This window comes from Natrix helvetica, assembly GCF_964273705.1.
Source record: "Natrix helvetica genome assembly, chromosome: 2".
NCBI classification, from domain to species: Eukaryota; Metazoa; Chordata; class Lepidosauria; order Squamata; family Natricidae; genus Natrix; species Natrix helvetica.
In genome coordinates this window covers 75,206,384-75,231,455 of record NC_138552.1, presented here as the reverse complement: position 1 = coordinate 75,231,455, position 25,072 = coordinate 75,206,384, and the positions used below count along the sequence as shown (strand labels likewise).

Sequence of the window (25,072 nt, the reverse complement as noted above, 5' to 3'; positions counted from 1 at the left end):
AGTAGAACCTCTGGTCACGACCATAATTCGTTCCCTAACTTTGGTTGCAACCCGATTTGGTCATGACCTGAACCTAATTTTGGAAATTTGGTGCTTACCCCCAAAAAATGGTGCAGAAGGAAAAATCGGCTGCAGAAAAAAAAATGTGCATTTTTTTGGTCGGAACCCAATTTGGTTGTGGTCAGAAGCGTTTGTGACCAGAGGTTCTACTGTAAATATGAAATGGTCACATGCCATCAAAAATAGGTTGATTTGTTCATCCCTGTTGATTCTCTTTAGGATTGCAGCTAAGATTGGTTTAATTATTTCACACTGAGTCATTCTTCAACTTGTGAAAACTAAGAGTTCAATGTACTTATTTGTTATTTTACATTATGGAAAATATTCTTTGTAAAATCAGGCAACTTTAAACAGTTATTCAAGTCATTTCACCAGAATTATTGAAAAGTTTTGCCAAAAAGCTCTTATTTGGAGAACTTTACTTCTGCTCTACAACAGATTTGCAAGAGTTAGTGCAATGAATAAAGTTTTGTTTTTACAAAAAATGAGCAGAAATCCCCTGGAAAGTGCTTACTAATTCAACACAACAGAGTTATTTCACTCACAGTTAATTTTTGTGGACCCATACTTAGTGGCACCATTTTTTAAAGTTTCTCTGGAAAAAAGTAAAGTCTAAGAATATCTGTTTCTTAAATACATATAAATAACCTTTGCAATATTATGTCAAAGATGGATTTTGGAGAATCTCAAAAACAAAAGCCAACTTAAATAAATGCAGCTAGTTCACTCTGGCAAATATCTATACTAATGTGAATGTTTTAAATACACGATCCCCTTTTGCAACCTTCTCACAAGCAAAGTGAATGGGGAAGCTAGATCCATTTAACAACTTTCATACTAACTTAATAACTGCAGTGATTCGCTTGACAACTGTGGCAAGAAGGATTGTAAAATGGGGCAAAACCCATTTAACAAATGTCTCAGTTAGCTACAGAAATGTTGAGCTCAATTGTGGTCATAAGTCAAGGACTACCCGCATTTAGAAAAGAGCATGCATGGGCTACAGAGGTTTTCCCTAAAAGCTTCCCTTCTTCAACACCCCATCTGAGAGAAATCTGTTGAAAAGAACCATATCAGACCTATCTCTAGTTTTTGCATAGGACACTTTGAGGCACATCTTAAGAAGAAAGAGAAGAAAGGACCTCTTTGGGTTGAAATTTAGCTACTGCCCCAAATATTAATTATCGCCCTAGAACTGTATTTAAATGAGGCAGCTTTATTAGCTTGCATTCTAAGAATCATCCTCTTATAGCCAAATATAGGGGATTGGTTCCTTTGAATCCTGCCTTGATTTTGCCCTGCTATTTTCCTTGTATTGTAATGCATATATGTAAAATAGGTATGGGCGATGGGCAGCGTCTCATAACCCTTTAGTATCCGTGAGGCGTACCATGCTACTCCAAGATACCATTCAGTTGGCTAAAGCATCACAGCAGTTTCTTTACAGTTATGAGAGAATTCCAAAGTCAATGCTCAAAAGAAAGTAATGCAATTCTATGCAAAGTATCATTCTTCAGCATTGAAGAGCTGCTTGCAGATATGCAATGATTACTGAAAATGTACCGGCTCTTGAAGAATGGGAGAAGGGCCAAGTGTTTCAGAAGCTTCTGAACTAGCCTCACAATTAAAAGACTAAAAATATGTCTCTAAATAATTCTGAGAGAATTTGTTTTTAAAAGTGAAAAAAAAAACCTTTGTTAGGTGATCCAGAGATCACTTTAAAACGTGTCAGTCTAGTCTACTTTGAGAGGTGATAGAAATATGTTTTCAAATCCGCTATTTGGACCAAGAATACACAACCTGGTGTCTCAAAGTTGGTGGGTTTAATTGAAGGCCACATCCAAAAAGTCTATGATGGGGGAGTTAAGGGTGAAACGGATGACCTGACTGCCTGCCTTGCAAAAATAAAAGGAAAAAACGTCATCATCCTCTTGTGTGAGAGGTCTGATGGTGACACTTGGACTACCTGTTTTGCATTGTTAAATCACATCCTTTTGTGTGAACAAGCAGAGCCCACGGAAGTCTTGATATCTTGCTGGTATAAATAGATGGAGAGACCCTGACTATTGTGTTCAAGATACAGTAATATAACAAAAAGGGGCAATTCTTCCATCTGTGTTCTTTGTCGCGGTTTTTATTTTATTTTCTTTATTTGAACTCTGCTTACTTGCGCTGAGTTTCCAATACAGAATAATCATCCCACTGGTGTTTCAAGGAACCTACTAAATCTACTGCTAGCTATGCAAAAGTTCCAGGTTTTTCTTTATGAAGTCCCCAGAAGAAGCTTCAGCATTCACATTCTGAAGCACTACTATGAGACAGAGAAAGTCTTATTCTTTTAAGAAAAGTTTTTATGTGGATGAAATATGAAACTATTATTTAAGTAGTACAAATTTTCGGTATAACTTTACATAGATGGTAGACTGCTTATTTTGATTGAAACAAATGAACTTTCCTCTCTATCTATCCATCCACAAGCATATATGCAACATGCACACATGTACACACATACAAACCTGTACCTATTTATACTCTCATTTTAGGACAATACTACAAATATTTATCTTGCATTCATAAGCAGTGATACAAGAACAGACACAAATGTTTGGTTTTCCAAATATGTTTGTGTGGGTGTGTCAGTTTATGTGGGTTTGTGTGTGTGTGTGTGTGTGTGTGTATGCACACAAATTTCAAATTTGATGAAGGTTTTATATGAAACAAGTTTCTAGAACTCTATGCAAGGGCACCTTCGTGTCAAACTATGGCATGATGAAAATTGGGAAAATGCGATTTGTTCCAAAGAAACTAAAGTGCTGATTTTGAAAAACAGTACCTTACCTGTCCTTATAGTTGATCACAGTATCAATTATGGCATTCATTTGCTTTGTCAGTTTAGGTGGATTGGGTGACAATTTTTCAGCTGGAGGCCTTCCTCTCCTCTTTTTTGCCTTCTCGACGTCTTCTTTGCCTGAATCCTTGTCCACATTTCTTCTCCTTTTACGTTTTTTAAGCCGAACCTCCTCTTCCATTTCTTCCAAGTTGCCGTCTTCAATTGCCTATTAATAAGGACAACAGGAAAATATATACAATTATGTAAAGAAGCGTAGAATAAATTTATATCCAATCAAGTCTAAACGGCACAAACAACTTTGTAGTGTTTATGAGCCGAACAGTTTATACGTTCAAGTTGAACAAAAGAATTTTAGGGACTATCACCTAGAAAGACAGCAATATCATTGTTCATAAGTACTCTGATTGTAGAAAGGAAGGTCAACCCCAAAAGGTGTTTGTTGCTGCAACTGTATACACTCAATTAAGTAATGATCCATTGCACTCTTTAAAACAATTACCCTCAGATTTCATTTTTAATATACAGGGCAATTTTAACAAAGCAAAACAAAAATCCCTTCAAAATATATTCACACACATTCCTCTTTTTGCAAAGGAGTTTACAAACAGAATTTTTTTATAAATCTCAGTATTATACATCTAAAACAACGTGCTTTTACCTTAATACAATGCCTACTCACAATGCAGAAGTAGCAAACAATGCATTGTTTGATATGTAAAGAATATTAGCGTTATGGGGTGATGAAGAAACAACACAATGACATTCAGGCAACATATACTAGTTTAAAATTTACCTGCAAATATGAACCGTAAATCACAGCCAATAATACTACACAATGACAGAATGAAAAATGCTGCAAAACCAGATTTGATCTGAAAGAAATTGTTCATACTCTCAGAAATATATGTGACAATCAGGGAATTCAAACTAAAAAAAACAACAGAAGAAAAAAGCCAAAGATGTGAGTAGTTCTATTTTACAAAGAGCTTAAAATTAACAGTGTGTTGAAGAGAAAAAGAAAGAAAAATGCAACCCTGCTTTTTTAAAAATAAATTACATCAGCCTTTATGATGCTTTCTCAAATCATTCATAAATGTTGACACTGTCCTTTCTGCTCCCCTTTACCTAAGATACATGCAAATGTGAATCAATCTTTTTCTGAGCTGAAACAGCTCTAATCGTAAGGCAATTACCTTCATTTTTCCACAGCACCAAACATGGCTAATATTTATGATCATGTGAGTGTAACAATCAATATACAAAGAGTGATTACATCCCAGACACAATTCCTTTCACCGGGTTATGTTGCTTGCAAAACATTTTGTGAATAAACCTGGTACATCAGACAAAACAGGCTGGCACGTTAAAAATGCCAGGGAGATTTCAGTCTCTGTTTCTTATTCATCCTTCGATGTGCAAATCCAACGAACAAACATGAACACAGAATCCTGAGGGAGAGACGCTAACCCAGGCCTTAATAATCAAAAGACAATTTCCACCATGCTTTCACAGCGTTCAGCAAGCCAATATGAAGCAGCTTAAGATCTGATGAGTTAGGTGGGAGAAAAGAGAATAAGAATATGAATATATCTATACATATATGTATGTATATATCTGCACACACATTCATTAATATTCATTTGGCTAAAACCGGACACCCACTACACATCACAGCAGCTCCCGAAGATTATGCAAAAGAAACTGTTCTGCAAATCTTGGAAGCTAGAAATTCTAATAATAAATGCAGCATGCAGGGCTGTCAACAGTTAATGTTATCGCTTCTCCTTAAGCACTCATTTGTACACAGAAAAACACAGAGAACATCAGCTTTTGATGTGTTACACACCTACACATGCCTGCGATGTAGTTCTACTGAATCTTCAAGACGGCAATGAAAAAGGATATTTACCTTACCACTATCAGCAGGCCGGCTATCGGAAATCACAGTTAGTGGGGATAAAATTAACAAGCCAGCAAAGCAGCGAGCTGCTAGTCTCTTCATCAGCTGATCAGGAAAAAAAAGAGAGCTGGGGAAAGGCTATGTTTTCATATACAAGTAATTTTATTTTACTGAAAAGGCAACACTGAAAGGAATGTAGATACTCAAATCTGCCGTTTCATTCTACTACCTACCACAAGGCCCAAAGCCTTCTCCCTTCAAGCCTCTTTAATATTGACAACTACTTATCATATTTTCCCAATATTATTCCAGGAATACAAATAAAAATAATTTTTCAGCAGACTAGATACTGATTCCTGGAAGCATTTTAATTATAGTATCAATATGTTAACAACTCAGATATATAAATATATATATGTGTGTGTGTGTGTGTGTGTGTTTTAAAAAGCGAAACAGTGAAGTCTGTATTTTAAGGCTGTATAGCACCCAAGGCTGTTTCATTATTCACAGAGAATTTTAATTTACTGGGATTGCTTGAAATACCAATCCCCCCCCCCCCATTTTTCCTAACCTTTCTGATTTAACATGCTTTTAAAAATGATAAAATAAAACAAATAAAATGATCTATTTTTTTCTCTCTCCTCACAGATAAGCACACCACTGGTTATTAATTTTCACATGCCACACCTGATGGAAATTGCCTCTTTCATTATTATTTTTTTGCAAAAATGATATTCCAAGGGATATTACAGATTTTCATAAATATCTCCATTGTACATTTTTGTGTGTTTTATAATTTTGGGAATAGCAGACAAATGCTGCTAAATTATGAAACGTGTTTTTTTTTTTAAAAAATCCAACAATTTTAATAAAAATATACTCTGCATTTTGTGAAAGATTTGTGAAAATTCATACATTAGTGTTCATCAAATTAAAATGCTGATGTACCAAGTGTATAATTTTATTTAGATGAGGTGGTGCCCAATTTTAATTTTTGATTTGTGTTAATTACGTGAACAGTCGATTTAAATCTTTTAAAACTGACAGTAAATGAGCATATGTAGTTTTCTACATACGTATGTGACATCATTTCATGTATTTCAGTATTTCTGCAAACCCTCTATTTTATTAATGAGTCTCAGCAGAATCTATACTGTTTCTCTGAAATAGATGCCATTGTACCTGTTTACAAATTTCTATGAAATTTAGTACCCAATTACAATTTTTTAATAACACTAACTTTCCGTCCAGCACACTGTGAGCAAGTGTCTCTACAGTAACATTTCTTTCTCAATATCTTTCCCAGATCATTTAATATAGTTCTCCAAAGCAGACTCCAATGATATATAAGACTGACAATGCTGGACTTCACTAATATTAATGAAACAAGTCCTAGAACTACTTATATGGGATACAATGATATGTAACCAACATCAGTAAAATACAGTTGCAGCACACTTCCCAGTTCTACTGTTTCAATGTAACACAAATAAATCTGTGATGCAAGTGTGACAAATGCCTAGCAGGCTGAGATAATACTGTTTATCTCACACAAAGCAGTAAAAAGCAGCAAACATCATTTATTTACTTTTGACTGAAAAGAGATGGAAACTGCCAATTGATTTTTTTTCACTTGAACTCAAAAATTTGGTATTAAACCAACCCTTCCTTAAACTCCTTTCCCTTTTACATTAGCAACCTTTTTGTTAAAACGGTGGAGGCAAAAATGGTACCTTGGGGTGCTTCATAGCACAAACACATATTGCTAAATTCATCTCTCTGTTTGTCTAACTTTGTTCCTGAAATTCCAATCTCACAAAAGTTGGCTGGTTAGTTGACAGAAAGTTAAGGGACTCCAAATTATATAATGCTATGTTGAAACTTGAACCCGAGTCTCCTTTGCCCATTTCTACATTGGTTTTTAATATAATTAGATTAACTCATTGAAAAACCCAAAGTAATCAAAAGTCAAAAATCTAGAATCTTTCATATTTATAAAATGCTAGGAGCCTATCAGCTGTTTCAGGTGGACCAGGTCAAAAACAAATTCCACAAAGATTACCAAAACTCTACTTTACTTTACTTTGCTTTAGAGTACAATAAGAGAATCTTGGATGTCTGGTAAAGTTTTTCTCTCTTTCTCTCCCCAACTACATACCAAAGAAAATCAGGGTAAATCTTGAGTTTCTTTCTCTTACACCTTCTATATTCTTCAAGCGATTAAATCACTCCTCATCTTGCTTTACTGTACAATACCACGACTTATTTATGTTAGATATGCAAAAGCGACTTCCTAAAATATGGAATATGTTCCCTTGTAATCCAAATATAGTCCCCATTTCTGTTTTAAATCTACGTGTTTTTAATCTAATTTTGCAACATAGTAGTGTACATGGATTTTTATATACCTAGGTGTATACGATATCATCAAGATTGTAAAGGAATTGAAATGGAAAAGGGCTGGTCACATAGCAAGAACAATTGATGGCAGGTGGACCAAGGCAGTCATAGAATGGATCCCACTTGATAAACAGCATCCACAAAAGAGACGTAAAACAAGATGGATCGATGACATCAGCAAGGATTGCGGACCCAATTGGCAAAAGAAACATGTGGAAGAGGCCTTCATCCTTCGGTGGACAGAAAATGACTAAAATAATGATGATGTTGATATACCTACTTAGAGTATGTATTTTAATTATTTTGCTACCTTTTAAAAATATTTATTAGATGGTAGTACTCCTGTAGGTGAGCATAAAAAATCTATAGTCTAGTAAAACTGCAAAATATTTTCCTGAAAGTGTACATGATTTGTGATTAGACCATTATGTGATGATGATTACTATTAGTCAAAATTTTCTCAGATTATTGCATTGTTGGTTGCACAGTAAGCCAGGTGCTTAGATTGGATTGGACATTTTTATTCACCTATAGTATTATTTATTATTAGCACCACCACTAGCAGCAGCATGTTATCTTTCTCATAGTTAATGTACCATAAGACATATACAAGTTGCTTTGATTCCACAAGCATAAAGAGGTATCATCAAGTGGAGAAATTTGACATCTGTTTACTTGCATATCAAATTTCTAAGGCAGCCCAATTCCGTAAGGACTCTGGGTGATGTACAGCATTAAAAATAGTTTTACTTTGTTGTTCTGAGGCTAAGCACACACTTTTCACATAAATCTCCCAAGTACAATCCCTCGTTTCTCCAGAGTAAGGGCAAGAAAGATTGAGTTCTTCAGAACAAATTGCAAGAAATCTTAGTGGATGGTGATGTATAGTCCAGCAATGAAGGGAGGGATAACCCTGAAGTAGAAAGACCACAATTTAATTTTTTAAAAGGCAGCTTCCTATGTGCCTAAGGGATGAGAGGAATCACAAGTGTTAGCTGAGCTTGCAAGCAGCTATTTTTCAAATCATTTTGGATTCACTACTTCTGGAATGCTGCCATGTAGGTCAGTCCTGTTTATATGGCAAGTAAAAACACTGCTTTTTGCTTCTGCGCATATATCTGAACTTCTATTTTATTAATAGCTAGCATTTCTTTGTCTTTTACTCAGCCTCTGATAAAACCACCTTTTTTAGACAGGGTTATAATTTGGTTGAAATTATCCCCATATCAATCATGCAATCTACATCAAGCACCCGATCGACTCCAAGCAAGTAAGTCCCAGATGTTCCATCACACAATGCAATTGACAGGCAAGAGCATTTGGGCATATTCCAAATGACAAAGATTCTCAGAAGAATTAAAACATCTGGTGAGACAAGGATATAAATCTTCATGGCTCATTGCAAAAGTTCATATTTTTGGATTTCAGGATTGTTTAGCAGGGATAAGAAAATGGAAATACAGAAAGAACGAGTTCTCCAACCTCTAGGGATATACAGATAGTCCTTGACTTGCGATCACAATTGAGCCCAGAATTTCCATTGCTAAGAGAGACAGTTATTAAGTGAGTTTTGCCACATTTTACGACCTTTCTCACCACAGTTGTTAAATGAAACACTGCAGTTGTTAAGTTAGCAACACGGTTGTTAAGTGAATCTGGCTTCCCCATTGAGTTTGCTTGTCAGAAGGTCGCAAAAGGTGATCACCTGACCTCAGGACACGGCAACTGTCATAAATATGAGTCAGTTGCCAAGCATCTGAATTTTGATCATGTGACCACAGTAATCCTGTGGTGGTCATAAGTGTGAAAAATGGTCTTAAGACACTTTTTTCAGCACCATTGTAACTTCAAACAGTTACTAAACAAACTATTGTAAATTGAGGACTATCTGTATTTATTCATTTTCCCAATAAGTGATATTGTAACAAGGGTTTTCTATATCACAAGAAATTGCATCCACTTAAGAAATGTAACTTATTACACATGATGTAGTAAACAATCCAAGCAGAAACATTTACAATGCAGACAATACAAATACCGCCCTGAATCTTTGCCCAAATGTTTTCTTTCTTCAGCTCTGAGTAACTATGTGAACTACTTGAAAACTACCAAACTTAACTCCTTGAAACATCTTCCTGGATCAAGTTACTTATTCATCAGCATAATTGCAATTAACAAAAATCTCTTCCCATCAGCAATACGACAAAATGGACCATCCAAAGGCAAGAGAAAGGTTTCTTTATATCTGCGTCCACACACACACAAATACACATAAAGGAAGGGAATTAATATGAAAATATTTGCATTCGGAAACGCTGCCTGACTCTCTCTGCCTAAATAAAATGTGAGGCACATTTACATCCTCTGGTCACTCTGGTGCTCGACATTCTAGTGCAGAACAAAAGAAATGGGAAAACATTCCTCCAATCCTAATTCATCATTCCTTACAAACTCTTTAAATTACTGAAGAGGCAAAGTCCCTCACAGAATGAGTATGTGGAAGTAAAGGTAAACTCCTACTCCACCAGCTCAAATGTCTCCTTCCCGATCATCCTGTACAGTTCTTCAACACCACTCAATTTAAAAGTTCTTCAGTTCCACTCAATTTAAAATTAGCTGAACACGTTTTTACTATTAAAGCCAAATACTCAAAGATAAACAATTTTAGTAGTATCTGATACGACGGTACCCCCAATTACATTTTATTCTCCAGTTTGTATCTTATAATTAATTCCGAAAAGAATAGGTTTTACATACCCTTAACCACTGTTTCTCTGTCAAAGCATCACTGTAGTCCACATCCCGGCGCTGACGGGACCCTCTCCCAAATATTTTTTCCTCCTCCTCTTCACATGTGAGTCTTTCCACTTCAGCATCGTCTTTGATGATCCAAGATGGCAAATCGTCTTCCTCCATCAAGCGCGGTTTGCGTTTTGGGTTTCGAGCATCCTCCCTGCGCCTATCCAGGTCCATTCGCTGGAGAAGTGATAAATGCGATATTTAAGAAAGGTGATGGCAAAACAAATGCTGGATTTATATTTTCTCAATAAAATTACCTGCCATGCAAACGTTAGCAAATGACCAACCTGAATTCTGCAATACCACCATGAACTAGAAATATTTGCTGAACAGGAAATGCAATTAAACATCCACTCTAAGAAGCATATCTTAAAAATAGTAAGCTATATACATCAGCTCTTCTGATACTGGATGTTAGCCAAAATGCAAGCACCAAGAATTATCAGGATGACTGAGAAATAGAGTTTGCAGAAGTACAAAGACCCTTCAACAACGAATTTCATTTATTTGTATATATTAATAGTTTTAAGCATCAGTTCTTCCAGAATAATTTTTCTTTTAAAGTAATATCAAAACTAAGAGCTATGACAGCTTTTGTCATCACCCAGCTTTACAGCAATCTGTTCTGTATAACCTGATTTCCAAGTAAATTAGGCTACAATTTAGCAGGACACCAATTGTACTCCTTCGCTTTCCTTTTCCTGGTTCATCAATTTAGCTGATGCTCAATTGGGCAATAAATGAAAATGGGGAATTACTATTTAGAAAGAAATATAAGTTTATTAAGCAAACAAAATATATCTCAAAGCAATAATTATTTAATCTGATTTGTTTTCTACCATTTTTATTTCCATACAATAGTAAATTAAAGTTTAACTACAGTAAATTATGTTCTTCAAATTAGGTGCAAGGCAGAGAGGTTTTGGGTGCACACATTTCTGCCTATGCACAAATTAAGTGTTACATACTAACTAACCAAACACAATATGAAAAACCATATCGATATATTCCATTCTAACCATTGTGAAATAATTATAGTCAGAGTTTCAGCCCAGACAATGGAATTATACTTTCAAGTCCTTGTGTATTTCCTACAGCAGGTTTTACAGAGTATTTTGACTTCAATTCCTTTTAATCAGCAAAATAACCAGCACAGCGACCAGACTGCACACAAACTCCTAATGAGTGTCATTGTCATAATATGTACACATCAGTAAATTACAGAATGTTATTCTTCTTCTGACATTTCTATAGCAACACCATAAATGATGAGCTTAGCTTTAACTGTTTTAATCACATCCATTCCTGAAGAAATGTTTGAGAGTAATATCAATCACCCAGCCTAATGACATTGGTCAATTAAAGCCTAACATTTTCATTAATAATGAAGATGAGAGACTCTTTTATTTCAATGAAAAATATTTACCCAAAACAATCTGTGATAATATTACACATATTACTTTTTTCTATTAAATATAAAACTTTTTAACCCATGTATGTGCATGGATCAATACACTCCTAACTCACTGGGATAATATTACTATCCTAAAATTTTATCCAGTTCATTTTGTCCCTTCTACCATAACATTGGCCTTTTAAAAGGAAACACAGAGAGGACTTTGGGGGGCTGGGGTTGTATGATTGCAAGAGTTCACAGTAGGACACATAAAAGAAGAGGGTATCTCCAATAATTTTGGGGAAAAAGAAGACTCTAGCTTAATGTGAAAATGGGCCAAAACTCTCAGTATTGCTACAGTCTGTGATATTATTAGGCTATACAGCGGGGGTGTCAAACTCATATTGTCATGGCAGCATCATGTGACATGAGACTCCCCCCCTTCACTAAACCGGGCGTCGGCGTGGCCAGCATTTGACATGTCCGCTGGGAGTTTGACAGGCTTCTATATGCATCCCAAGTCTATCTTTAATTAACCCTAAAAAATGTATTGGCTTTCGAGAAACTGTGTATGTTCTTGACTTCCGACTAATCCATCAGTCTTAAAGTATTTCCTGAATTTATAATTTTTTTAAAAAATCCATAAACATTAGGTCTCTAATCATATAGAGCCTCCGTTTTTAAAAAGAATATTTTATTACTGTCGATCTGTTATTATGTTGGAAGGTTCTTTTAATCTGCATGTTTTTAATAGTGCTGTATAAATTTAGTAAACAAGAAAGTACATAGATAACAAACACTTCAAAGAAGTCTCATTGCTTCTCTACTGTTTTCTCCCTATTGCTTTCATTTCTTCTGATCAAGATCTGTCACTAAGAACTATGAGAAAGACTAAAAGGCAGCCAACGAATAGAACAGGTTTAGAAGAGGGACCAGTTGGATTAGCAGCAAGTATCAGAGCAGCCTCTTGTGGCACACATAGAGAAATGCATTTCAAGGCTAGTTATTAATCTAATAGAGATTAGCATTTTTAATCCGATAAATAGATAAGTGTTGTATTTCACTCAGGTTTTGTAGAAAGACATAAAAAGAATTAATTTAGTTTATGCTGACTGATATATATTGAAAAATAGCATAATCTACTCATTTGTTTCTTTTTAACTTGTTAATATATATATATACGTCCAAAATTCACAGAGGGATGAATAATAATTTTGCTAGTTAAAACGATGTTGCAATCTATTCTGTGCTGAAATGCTAGAAATGGCACCCAAACTTATTATTTAACATAAAGAAGCAGTTATAAGGTTTGATTATGGAAATGGACATCTTCGCTAGGACCTAAAGATGCCATTTGTTAGTGTCCTTTTGTTTCATACATTCCTATGTGTTAGGTATTTCACACTTTTCTGCCTTAATGAATTCATCCCTAGATTAAAAAGTGAGTTATAAAGGTTATCAAGGCAACAATTCTATCCACAATTAGAAACATGCATCACTACCATGAAAAGATCAAATTCCTCTTCACGTCGTGCAATCATCTGATTCAGAGTCTCATCATCAGGAACTTCATCTTCTTCCTAAAGACAGAAACAAAAATGTTTACCATTTTGTTATCTTTCATTCAATCAAGTCTGATTCTCAAGAGACTGACTGGACAAGCCTGTGCAGTTTTCTTGGCAAAGTGTGCAGAAGTGGTTTGCTATTGTCTTCTTCCTTTGCTTGAGAGAAAGTGACTTGCTGAAGGTCATCTAGCTGGTTTTGTGCCTAAGACGGGACTAGAACTCACAGTCTCCCACTTTCTAGTCCGATGTGTTAACCATTACACCAAACTAGCTGCGATAACCCGGGACACAGCACAGAGATAACACAGGCAGCTGGCAATTCAAACCACCCCTTTATTGCTCCAAATTTCCCCAAAATGCTCCCACTTTTCTGGCAAGTCCCAGAGCGAAGTGATAACAAACACCCACACACACCTCAAGCAGCCTCTGGCTGCAAATAGTCCAGCCCAGTGCTGTGTACACCACAGCTGCACAGCAATAAATCCAGCAGGGCAAATCAAGGAGTTCAAGAAGCAAAGGATCCAGGTAATTTTAGTCCAGAAATCCAGAAAGAATGCAAGCGCTCTTGGAAAGTTCAAACATTAGCACCCAACACTTCAGGAATTCAGTGTTCATTCCTGACAAATGCCCCTCCCCACAGCAGTCTCCATAAGTCTCATTCCCCAGGTGTGCTTTGTAGGAGGGGAGGGGTACTCTTCTCCCGAGTAGCCTGCTCAGTCTGCGCTGTTCTCCATTCTCTGTGCTCTCGGATTAGGAGGGGGTGGTCCTTGCTTCTTGCCTGTCCCTCATGTTCCCTGCTTAGCTTCTCTTAGTCATCCTGCTCTTGTTTCTCCCTGCCTACAAGTTGTCCTAATCCTGAAAGGCCCTGGACTGACTGGCTCTGCCCTTCCCCATTTTCCTCTGAAGCCGCTTCCTCAATCTGTCAGCTACAGTTCCAGTTTGTCTTCCCCCACAGATTCAGGTTCCGACGGGGACATGACATTGATCCTCTACTAGAAAAACCCATTAAAGTGAGTCTATTAGAGAATATAAGCATGTGCATATACAGGTAGTCCTCGGGTTACAATGACAATTGGGATTGCTCACGCTAAGTGATATTCAGGTAGACCTCGATTTATGACCACAATTGAACCCAAAACTTTTGTTGCTAAGTAAAATAGTTCTATTAATATTCTATTACTATAAAATAGTAATTTTGCCCCACTGTACGACCTTTCCTGCCACAGTGGTTAAGTTAATCACTGCCATTGCTAAGTTAGTAATACGGTTAAGTGAGTCTGGCTTCCCCATTGACTTTCCTTGTCAGGAGGTCACGTGACCCTGGGACACTGTAACCGTCATAAATATGAGTCAGTTGTCAAGCGTCTGAATTTTGATCAAATGACCATGGGGATGCTGCAATGGCCCTAAGTGTGAAAAACGATCATACGTCACTTTTTCAGTGCTGTTGTAACTTCAAAGAGTCACTAAATGAATTGTTGTAAGTCAAGGACTACCTGTAGACATAAAGGGCAATGCCATGTGACTGATGGAGTAACTCCAAAATACATGGGTCAATAAGTGGGAAGTAGCCAGAGAACCACCAAGGAGAGTGATGGCAAACCTTTTTGGCACCAAGTGCCCAAACCGGAACACCCGCGCATGTGCATGCATGTGCGCGTGCCAGAGTGCTGGAAACCCGAAGATCAGCTGGCTGGCACGGACATGCCTTTTTTGGTTGTTTTTGGATGGTTTTGGGGTTGTTTTCTGGGCCGTTTTCTGGCATTTGGGGGCCAAAAACAGCCAAAAAAATGACCTGAAACACACACCCCTCAAAAAAATCCCCCAAACGGTCTGAAAACAGCCCACAAATGGCCTGAAACGTCCCCCCCAAAGGTCTGAAAACAGCCCACAAATGGCCTGAAACATCCCCCCCAAAAAATCCTCCAAACGGTCTGAAAACAGCCCACAAATGGCCTGAAAACGTCCCCCCCCAAATCCCCCAAACGGTCTGAAAACAGCCCCAAAAATGGCCTGAAACATCCCGCCCCCCAAAAATCCCCAAAACAGCCCACAAATGGCCTGTTCTTTGGCCATTTTTAGCTGTTTTCAGGCTGTTTTCTAGTACTCCAGCACCCGTGGAGACCAGCTGCTGATGGCATGTGCCCACAGAAAAGGCTGTGTGCTCTCTCTGGCACGCGTGCCATAGGTTTGCCAACACGGCCCTAGGACACAGAGACTCTGCACAGGCTGGAGTCTGAAGGAGCAGCTGCACCGGAGTGCAGGAAGGAGGACATGATTAAGAGTGAGTCCAGGGAGGATGAGAGAAGGATGTGATGGGGAGAAGGAAGCCATGGGGGTAGTGGGACTTGCCAGACTTCCAACTTCCCTGCTGCCTTCCCCACTGACTTGCGATAAGCCAGCAGGGAAGGTTGCAAACCCCATTTGACTGTGGGGTGCTGCCAAATTGCAGTCATGTGACTGCAGGTGTGCCTGGATGGCCAGAACTTCAAGGACCCCAACCTAAGTACCATTCATTCAGCACTGTTGCAACTTTGAATGGCCACTTAACAAGGGTTAAGCGAGGGCTACTTGCTTGTTTTACATCACAAATGGCCAACATTTTAAAGGGTTTGCTACAGCTTTGATTCAGTCATGTCTTTTGACTTCATTTTTATTTACAGCTACGAAACAACTGTTGCAACAAGAATAAAAGACTCAACTCCTAGCTAAAATAAACCTCATCCTCTTTAACCAGTGAGTCTCTTGAGAAATGATATATCTATGTTCCAAACATGTACCACTTTCATAAGCTATTCATTAGATTTCACACACTTCTTTCCGCACTTTCTGTCAACGGTTAAAGTTAGAGCTATCATTCCTTGGTTGCAAAAATATATGTGATCACCAGAGGGCTGCCATATAACATCATAAAGTTTAATATTTTGCTACCTTCTAGTGTTCATCCAGATACTTGCAGTATGGTTATTGCAGCTCTAGCGAAATACTAAATATCCAACTTCTGAACTGTTTAGTACAAAATAATACAATATATATCCAGAAACCTGGATGCTGAATCTGATCCTTTAAATCATAGATCTTTCTGAACAGCAGTATTAACAACAGATGTTCTGTGATTTTCTTTTATCACCATTTTGTATGCTCTAGGGCAGTGATGGCTAATCTTTTAGTCCTCACGTGCCGGAAGTGTGCCCAAACCCATAATGCAATGTGTGTATGACACCCTCCCGCGTGCCCCACCCCCTGCGTGCACAACCGTATTTTGACCATCCCATGTATGCGCACACAACACCCCCGCGGCCCATTTTGGGCCTAGCAGGCCTCCCTGAAACCTCCTGGAACCAAAACCAGGGTGCTGCTCCCCCCCTCCTGCGCATGCGTACGTGTCTCCCGAATGCATTGCAGAGATCTGAAAATCAGCTGGCCGGCTGGAGGCACATGTGCATCCGTGGTGGAGCTGAGCTGGGCAACGGCTCACGTGCCCACAGAGGGGGCTCTGCGTGCCACCTGTGGCACACATGCCATAGGTTCACCATCACGGCTCTTGGGAAGCTCAATTTATCTCCCAAGAAGGAAGATCCCACACCAAGGACACATAGAAGGATGATGTATCATGAGACACAGGGGTGATTTTCACTTACCTTCCCTACAGGTTCGCAAACGTACATGCACGCATCCATGCATGCACCCAGCACATTCCTCAAAAAATGTCTCTAAATAGGACAAAATAGAGCCAGGGCGGGTGGGCGGGTCCACCAGCGATTTCCGCTACCGGTTCAGGAAAACTAATTTGAACTGGTAGAATACCAGCTCTGATGAGATAGAATCAGTCTATCAGAATATCCTGTTTATTTTCTTTTATTTTAATACCCTGAATCCTTTGATTAAAAACATTTAAAATTTGATAATGCCTTCTGTTTAATCAAAAGACATTTATTATTCAGTTTCTTAACGACGAAGCCTTGCTAGAAGGTTTTAAGGAGAATGAAAGGAAACCTTGCAGGATGGCCTGGTCCCTTTTCCACAAGTTACAGTTCAACTTGTAGCGCTTAACAATTGCTGAACAATTCCCAGCAGGCTTGGTTACTTTCTACAGCTCCTTCTACAAGCTTGGATTAGTAGCAAGGCTTAAGGGCAACTGCATCACTTGACAAGCCTCAAATTTCCTTCCTCTGAGAGTAGCAAGCAGAGCAACAGCCACTGCTGGGTTTATGGGGGGTCTGAGCAGTGGTGTGATTCAGCCAGTTCACACCACTTGTTAAGTTTCTGAGCAGTTTGGTAAGCTAGTTGTTGACGAAATCATTAGGGCAGAGACCAGTTGTAAATTATTTGAATCCCACCACTGGGTTTGGGGCTTCTGCCAGTTCAGACTTTACCTCTTCTGTTTCTGTTGGTAAAGCCTCACTTCTTTTCCACTTCTGGTGGAACTAATTGTGCTTCTTCAGATCTGGCTAAGATTGATGGTCAGGGATGTTCCTTGACATAGTTCAATGTTCTTATGAACTAGAGCAGGATGTCAAACTTGGGTCGGCATCATCATGTGACATTGAGATTCCCCCACCCCTTCGCTAAACTGGGCGTGGCCAGCGCGTGCTGCATCCAGCCCGTGGGATGAGAGGTTGACACCCCTGAACTAGAGCATGAATCAGGAACTAAGTGAATAAGTGTAGGGAAACTGGAATTAGGAAGAGTAAGAATGAAATGCACATCTATTTTTAATAGAGATTTTTGCATAATACCTCATTTTCTTCTTCATGTTCCAATATGGCTTGGAGAAAAGCTCTTCGTTCGTGGCTTGAAGATTTTTGGTCAAACATGCCAGCCTGAATAACCTTCTGATCCACATTCAGTTTATACTTAGCAGCTGCCAAGATCTTCTCCTCGACACTGTTCACTGTGCACAATCGTAAGACTCGAACTTCATTCTGCTGCCCGATTCGATGAGCTCTGTCTTGTGCCTGCAAGTCCTGTAAAAAATACGTGTAGTATACTTCTAATATTGGAGTAATTGGGCAAGGAAAAATATCATCCTCAACATTTTACATTCAGAAAAGCACTATAGACTATAATCAATATTCCTTAATCTAGACCTTCTTATACATGAAGCTCTTCAAAGTTCCAATGAATGAATTCTTGGATCCATAATACAATGATTTAAAGAAAGATGAGTTTCTTGTTATCCAACATCTCCCAACTGCCAGCATAAATCACACAATCAGATTGTGATAGTTGCTTGAATGTTCTTCTATCATAACTGGTTTCCACTTGTTCTTCAATTTTAATTCAAATTAATTTATTTATGGTTAATATATCAAATTGATCACTGATGTATTTTAGAGCTCATCTACATTATATTATTCACCTCAAAAAAGATACCTCAACTATTATTCATGGATATATATGTGTGTATGTGTGTGTGTGTTGTATTTGTGCTGATAAATAAATAAAGGCTTATCAGCACAAATACAACACAAATATAAAAAGGCAACATTAAAAATAAAAATATGGTTTTCTGCCTGGATGGTCTTCTGTGATGAGCTGAATGACAGAAAGAGGGAGTAGTGAGCTCCCTCCCATATTTGGGCATACCAGGGGTTGTAACACACATACATACATACATACATACATACATACATACATACATACATATTCCTTGCTATCAGAATCTTCTGCTTTCGCACCAGTTTGAGAAAATTTGATGTTACATGTTACTGTCCCTACACAGTATAACATTAATAAAAATGTAAACATTTAGCTCATTCTTTCTCACTAATTTTGATCCATTAAATATATCCCTGTTTATACAGCACTGCACAATAGTTTACATTACTATTGTAATTTGCATAGCGCTTTCAGGGATTTCAGTAAAAACTATTTATTAACTAAATAAAATAAACAAATATGAAAAATTAAGATATTTTTAAATAAGCATTTTAAAACTAAAAATCTATGACAACTTTGATGCCTCGGTAGACTGTTTAGAAGTGCATAATAGGAGGCTGCGTGAGTGGCAAGGCTGTGAGGGAGGCAGAGCAAGAGTTGACTTTTGGAGAAGCTGGCAGGGAAATGGCGGACACAAGATCACATGGCACTGCAAGCAATCGTGTGAGCCGGTTGCCAAGCACCTAAATTGCGATCATGTGACTGCAGATGGACTGGGACAGTCAGAATTCAATCATAACTACAAAATGGTCTTAAATTGGGCGCTACCTGTAGTCTAAATAACCAATATTCAGTCTTCCACAGCTCTTCAAAGATGTAATATGGTGGGAGTGGTCCATCTATTTGAGTATAGGCTGTTCCAGAGGAGATAAGCCATCACTGAGAAAGCTTTTACCATGGAGCCCCTACAAATGGTGTATCCTAAATGGTGGGAACCCTAGTAAATTTTCTTTCACAATCTGCAGCTAAATTGACAGTAGTTGGAAAGAGAGAAAAAAAGGGGATAAATCCAGGAAAATTGGTGGGAAATGACTCAACATCTTTGATGTACTCTAACACATTACTATTCACAGAAAGCTTTATTTATTACTAATGATTTAAAACAACACAGAAGAACAATGAATCGTAAATTACCTGGTGAGGATTCCAATCACTGTCAAAAATTATCACAGTATCAGCTGCCTGAAGGTTCAAACCCAGACCTCCTGCTCTTGTGCTCAGCAGAAAAATAAAGTATTGGGAATTGGGCTCATTGAATTTCTTCAGCAGAGTTGCTCGATCTTCTGACTTTGTTGTTCCTAAAAACACAGACAAAAAAAAACAGTGTAAATAAAGAAGAAATCAGGAATTCCTAGCCTGCAAATATCTGCTCATTATCCAGACTTTCAAACATCTGCAATATTGATCCTAGGATTTAGTTATACTGGGGACTCACTTCCCTTTATCTGCAATACAGAATGAATTTGCAGGCGAGAATATAAATGATTTGAATGTAATAAACAGTAGTTCTCTTCTTATGCTTTGCTTGGATAAAGCTTCAGGAACAATTATTTTTAAGATTGTTGGCATCTTAACTGAAGAATTACAATTGTTCTTGGTGAAGAAGCTGACGCTAATAAATTTGTTAACTAATTACATGAAGATAAAATCAGCGAAGTTCATTTCTAAGCCATCATGTTTGAGAGCCAATCTGAAGTAGTGGTTAAAATGTTGGCCTGGGGGATGAGGAGGGCCAGGGTCCAATCTACTTTCAGCCTTAAAAACTTTGATGACTTTGGACCAGTCACTTTCTCACTCTAACCTATTTTAGTGTGTTCTTTAGAGGAAAAGGAGGAGGAGGAGACAGCAGTATGGATGGTGCTTTGCTGATTCTTGGATTATTTTAACAGATTAACAGAGTTGTAGGTCATCTAGTCTAAACCCAGGCAGAAGATCATACACCATCTCTGACAGATGGCAGTCCAGTGTCTTCTTGAAAACTTCCAGTGTTGAAGTTCCCACAACTTCTGAAGGCAAGCTGTTCCATTGCTCTAAGTAATATTCATGTTTTGATTATTGATAACACCACCCAAGAACAAGTTCTCAAAAGTGGCTTAATCATTTACATACTCACTTTCAGCCATTTCTATGTCACCTCTGTTATAGTTTGGAAAACAACATTAAAGTGGATCACAATATTTTTTATAGTTGTTCGCATAGTAAGCAGAGGCAAGTTACTCATAGATGTTCTGCTCATAAGAAAGTGGAACATCTATCTGAAGCAAATCCAAATGATTTCAAGTAAACCTTATTATTTACGCAAATTCTGATTGTCCTGAAGAATAACCACACGGCAGGAGCAGCTGTTCCCCTTCCCCACAAGTGTCTATAATCAGGAATGACTCAAATGGGTCAGGTAACGGGCTAGGAGGACAAGATTGCTTTTGCAGTTCACATCTTTCCTGAAAGAGCTGACTTGATAGAATCCTCCTGTACAATAATCCCGCTACCACCGATGCCAAAGGCAGTTTATCTAACTCACTTTTAGGGAAGAGTTAATTTATATTTTTCTAACAGTTTTGTTTTGCTAAGCATACTTCTTGAAAATACGTTTTTTTCTTGAAAAAAACATTCACTTTCAGCCAGTGACCAAATAGAGGGAGAGTATTTAATTGAACAGTACACATATCATATAATCATAAACATAATCTCTTCTGCCATGGAAGATCTGTAGAGATATATTGTAGTTTGTGCCATTAACTTTAAACCTTTTAATAAACTTCTCCCCTCAATCCTTTATTTAGTTAAGAATATCACCTCCTAAGATGGAAGTAAATGTTAATCAATATTAATGACTAAGAAGAATCCAAGATGGATCAGAAATATCAAGGATATTTTAACTTGACAATACAGTCTTTTAGAGAAATGGAGAAATGAAGGTAACAACTTCAGCGGAATTTCTAGATTTCTGCCACGTTATTTTGAAAGACAGCCTTAAACTAATGAAAGGATGAAAGGAACATGATATTTGAAGCATTTGTGACCTTAGTCTTGATTGTAAGATCTCTGTAAAGTATCTCAATATCATTTATAGGAAGCTAACAAGCTGAAACACCATTTCAGAAGCTGACAGGTCTGTTTTGCTGTAATAATAGTGTGCCAGCACATAAAGAATGTTCTCAATCACTGAATGAAAATAGCAATAAGTAATAAAAGTAAAAAATTGTAGACATGGCTTTAACGGCCAAAATTTAGAGCTTCTGTTACAATAATACAAAATAGACCTTAGTTTATAAACAGCATATTAATTGAGACGTATTCCTTTTATAATCTTTAAAATAAATGAACTCTAGATTCATCATGGACATTACCATCAAGCCGCAAGTAAGCAAAGTTTCGAAAGGCAAAGTAATCTTCCATAATAGTCATAAGGGATGTCATTTGACAGAAAAGAAGCACGCGATGATTAGTGGCTCGCAACTTTGGTAGAATTCGATCAAGTAGTTCAAACTTCCCAGAAGCCCGATAAAGCTCAGCTCTGTGACAAAAAAATCACACAAAAATTACTTTTATTTGTGTAGGTCTTTATTAACTCTCACTAATCTATCTTCCAAAATTAAACCCAAAATCCAGAAAAAGAAAAAGCAGACTAATACTGTCCAGGAGGGAGGAACGAAGGAAGGAAGGAGGAAGGAAGGGAGGACTAGTTTTAGAAGGAAGGATACCTTATGTCTGGAAATAATCTTTTTAATATATAGATTTTATTAACAATGTTTTAACAAAATAAAATCTATAAAATAAAATAGAATAAAGAAAAATAATGAATGATGAGAAAAGAAAATAGTAAAGTGACATAAAAGTAAAATAAAGATTATAAAGAAGCACACTTCAATCTCCTTGACAGCAATTATAAATACATTTATACTTTATTCTCTCTCTCTTCTCAGGTTACATCAAAATTTCATTTTCCTAAGCTACCCTTTCCAAACTTTCAATCCATAAATCATATGTTTGTCTGAAAGTCTTTTTCACCTAGTTGGTCTGGGGCTTCTAACAGAAAAACTTCAGAATTTCAATATTGAAATACTTCAGTATTCAGTACAAATAGAAGGAATGGAAATTTCTGTTTTGTTTGTTATCCACAGACTTTCTAAGTGTTCAGAACTGAAGTGTTTCTTCAACCTCTTCAACTATTACCTTTTGGTAGATTGGATTTTTCTGAGGACATATTTGACTCTCTATGTTCACGCTTTACACACAATACGTTATTTCTTTTTTCCCTAAAATTTGTAGATATAAAAAAGGCCATTTTCTTTGTGTAATTTGAGTGTGACATGACAACCTAATTTAACCTTGTACTCTGCAGTTAATCTCACTTTACCGAAATGATGTATTTCTGAGTAAACATACCCATAATTAACTGAAGGACCATTCGTCCTGCTGTGAATCTGCATAGGTCAGCAGAACAAAACCTTCTGAAAATATTTCATAGCTACAAGCGCTATCTAGCATGTGGGAGAGGGAATTTCCAATGTGAACCCTAGACTATGGAATGTAGTCCCCAGGGTGTAGGTTTGACTCCCTACATGTCTCACAATTTAGGAAATGAGTGAAAATCCATCTCTTTCATCCAGCTTTGAAATATGAATTTGATTTTTTTGATTCTGGTTTTAAGCTTCTATTAATTTTAATTGTATTATTTTATTTTTATGTTTTTTAATTTGTTGTGTTACTTGCTGTAAACAGTTTTGAATGTTTAAAATCAGAAACAGTCAATCAGTGCCTTAAAGTTTCCTTTACTTTCAGGGGAAAGTGTGAAACATACAGTATGTCTCCATTGGAAACTAAAGAAATATAATAGGGATCTAATGTGCAGTAATGCAAAGTTGAGATTTTCCTCCACTTAACTGATAAATCACCCAGTATCTCCAGAAGAGATACTTTGTTGCTATTACTATTGTTTCTAAATATTTAATTGGCTAAGAGTTCTATAACTTGTTTTCCTTTAAGCTGATTTGCATTTCACTTTTGTCTCCTAACATAACTTTTTCTAATATATATGCTTCTTTTGGTATTATTAATTTTATTTACTTTATTCATTTATTTATTTAAAGATTTACATGGCTGCCCATCTTAAACAACTCTCAGCAGTTCAATTTCTTTTATCAATATAATATTAACTTGGTGCCTAAATCATGTCTTATTCTAATTTTTTATGCCAACGTATTTTCTGAATGGTTTATGTTTTAATTTGAAATAATCCCATCTATTGGCCATAAATAAGTGGAAAAAAAATTACCCATTGATAACACCACTGGAATAACCCAAATGTTCAGCAAAGGATTCCTGCAAAATGATAACAGTGAGTTATTTAGCTTTTCTGTATTAAACATTCCGTAAAATCCATCAGAAGAAATGCTTTACAATGCATAGGACCATGTACAAAACATCTTTTCCAATAATAGAAACATTCACATCCTGTGCGAGGCTTCCACTTTCATACCCAACAAAAAACATGGACAGTAAATCAAAGGGAAGTACATAAACACACAGGGAATCAACTTATAAAGCAGCAGCAGCAGCTGCAAAAAACAACAACAACAACTCAGCTTCTGAACTGAACTGAGTACTTGTACTTATTTCTCACATTGGGAAATACCATTTGAATTCTTTGCTTAGCTTTAGAAACGAACCACTTAACATGCATAAATTTAGTTTTCTATTTCTAATGTTATTTAAAAGAATGGATTTCAGAAGTTATATTTTTCTTAAAAGTGTAAAGGCATACTTAAGTTACATAAATTAGCTGGCAAGCTATATGCAATCATTAAAGTGATGAGTTAAATAAATAACGGGCAACTAACTGATTAAATGCCCAAAGGTGCTTTTTCAAGAGGCAACTGGACTTTCTTTGCTTTCCCTTGAAAACCTTTCATTTCTCATCCAAGAAGCTTTTTCAGTTCTGTAATTAATTAAATGATTGCAATTAACCATTTTCTTGGTAATCTATGAACAATTTTATAACCTATACATTAAGTGTATGATTCAAAGAAAATTAATGACTCATAACTGGACATGCATTTGCTTGGCTATGCATTTATTTACAATTATTTGTTTATAACTTCTACTTCCATGGCTGCCAACTACTATAATGATTGTGCTAATACAACTTTAAGTTACAATTGCTGGGTTGTCTTGTATTGCTGCAAGTGAATGTGTGGGGACATGCAGATTGTTCACTTCTGCTCTTTGTTGGTTAGATGTCAAGTTGTGTTTGATAACTGGACCTTGATTTCCAGTTCCTTACTCCCAAATGAATCAAGGTTCAAAACTGGAATAAATCAAAACATATTGAATTACACATCCTAGCTCTCAGGGAAGCAAGAAGGAAAGCAGAAGTCCCATTTGCAATTACTCGTTCATTATATACCTCTGTGCAAAGCACAGACTCTATATTTAATTTGTTTTTTAAAAAGGGGTATTTAACTTGGTTATTGTATATACGGTTTTTAGCTTTTGTCTGTACACCGCCCCGAGTCCCCTCGGGGAGAGGGGGCGGTCTATAAATTCTAAATAAAGTAAAGTAAAGGAAAGGAACAAATCCAACCAGCAACTCACCAGCAGTAAGTTAGGATAAGCCAGCAACTCTTGCTCAGTGGAATTTGCAAACACAATGGAGG

The 25,072-nt window shown here is 37.0% G+C and overlaps 1 protein-coding gene across 7 annotated transcripts in view; it reads right to left on the bottom strand.

Annotated features, from left to right (window-relative positions):
- Window positions 1-25,072, bottom strand: part of SMARCA2 (SWI/SNF related BAF chromatin remodeling complex subunit ATPase 2) — a 120,588-nt gene that overhangs the window by 16,757 nt on the left and 78,759 nt on the right. For 6 of the 7 annotated variants that reach the window (XR_014174438.1, XM_081942061.1, XM_081942062.1 and 3 more), the window contains 7 exons: window positions 23,692-23,738; window positions 21,764-21,930; window positions 19,548-19,711; window positions 17,711-17,938; window positions 12,909-12,986; window positions 9,969-10,187; window positions 2,899-3,116 (listed from right to left, as the gene is read on the bottom strand). Coding sequence is in view for 6 of the 7 variants with exons in the window: in XM_081942061.1 (XP_081798187.1) it covers window positions 2,899-3,116; window positions 9,969-10,187; window positions 12,909-12,986; window positions 17,711-17,938; window positions 19,548-19,711; window positions 21,764-21,930; window positions 23,692-23,738 (1,121 nt within the window). In the remaining variant the exon portion in view is untranslated. Of the gene's footprint in view, window positions 1-2,898; window positions 3,117-4,820; window positions 4,917-5,044; window positions 5,062-9,968; window positions 10,188-12,908; window positions 12,987-17,710; window positions 17,939-19,547; window positions 19,712-21,763; window positions 21,931-23,691; window positions 23,739-25,072 lie in introns of those variants that run through there. The other variant, XM_081942065.1, reaches the window with a different exon arrangement.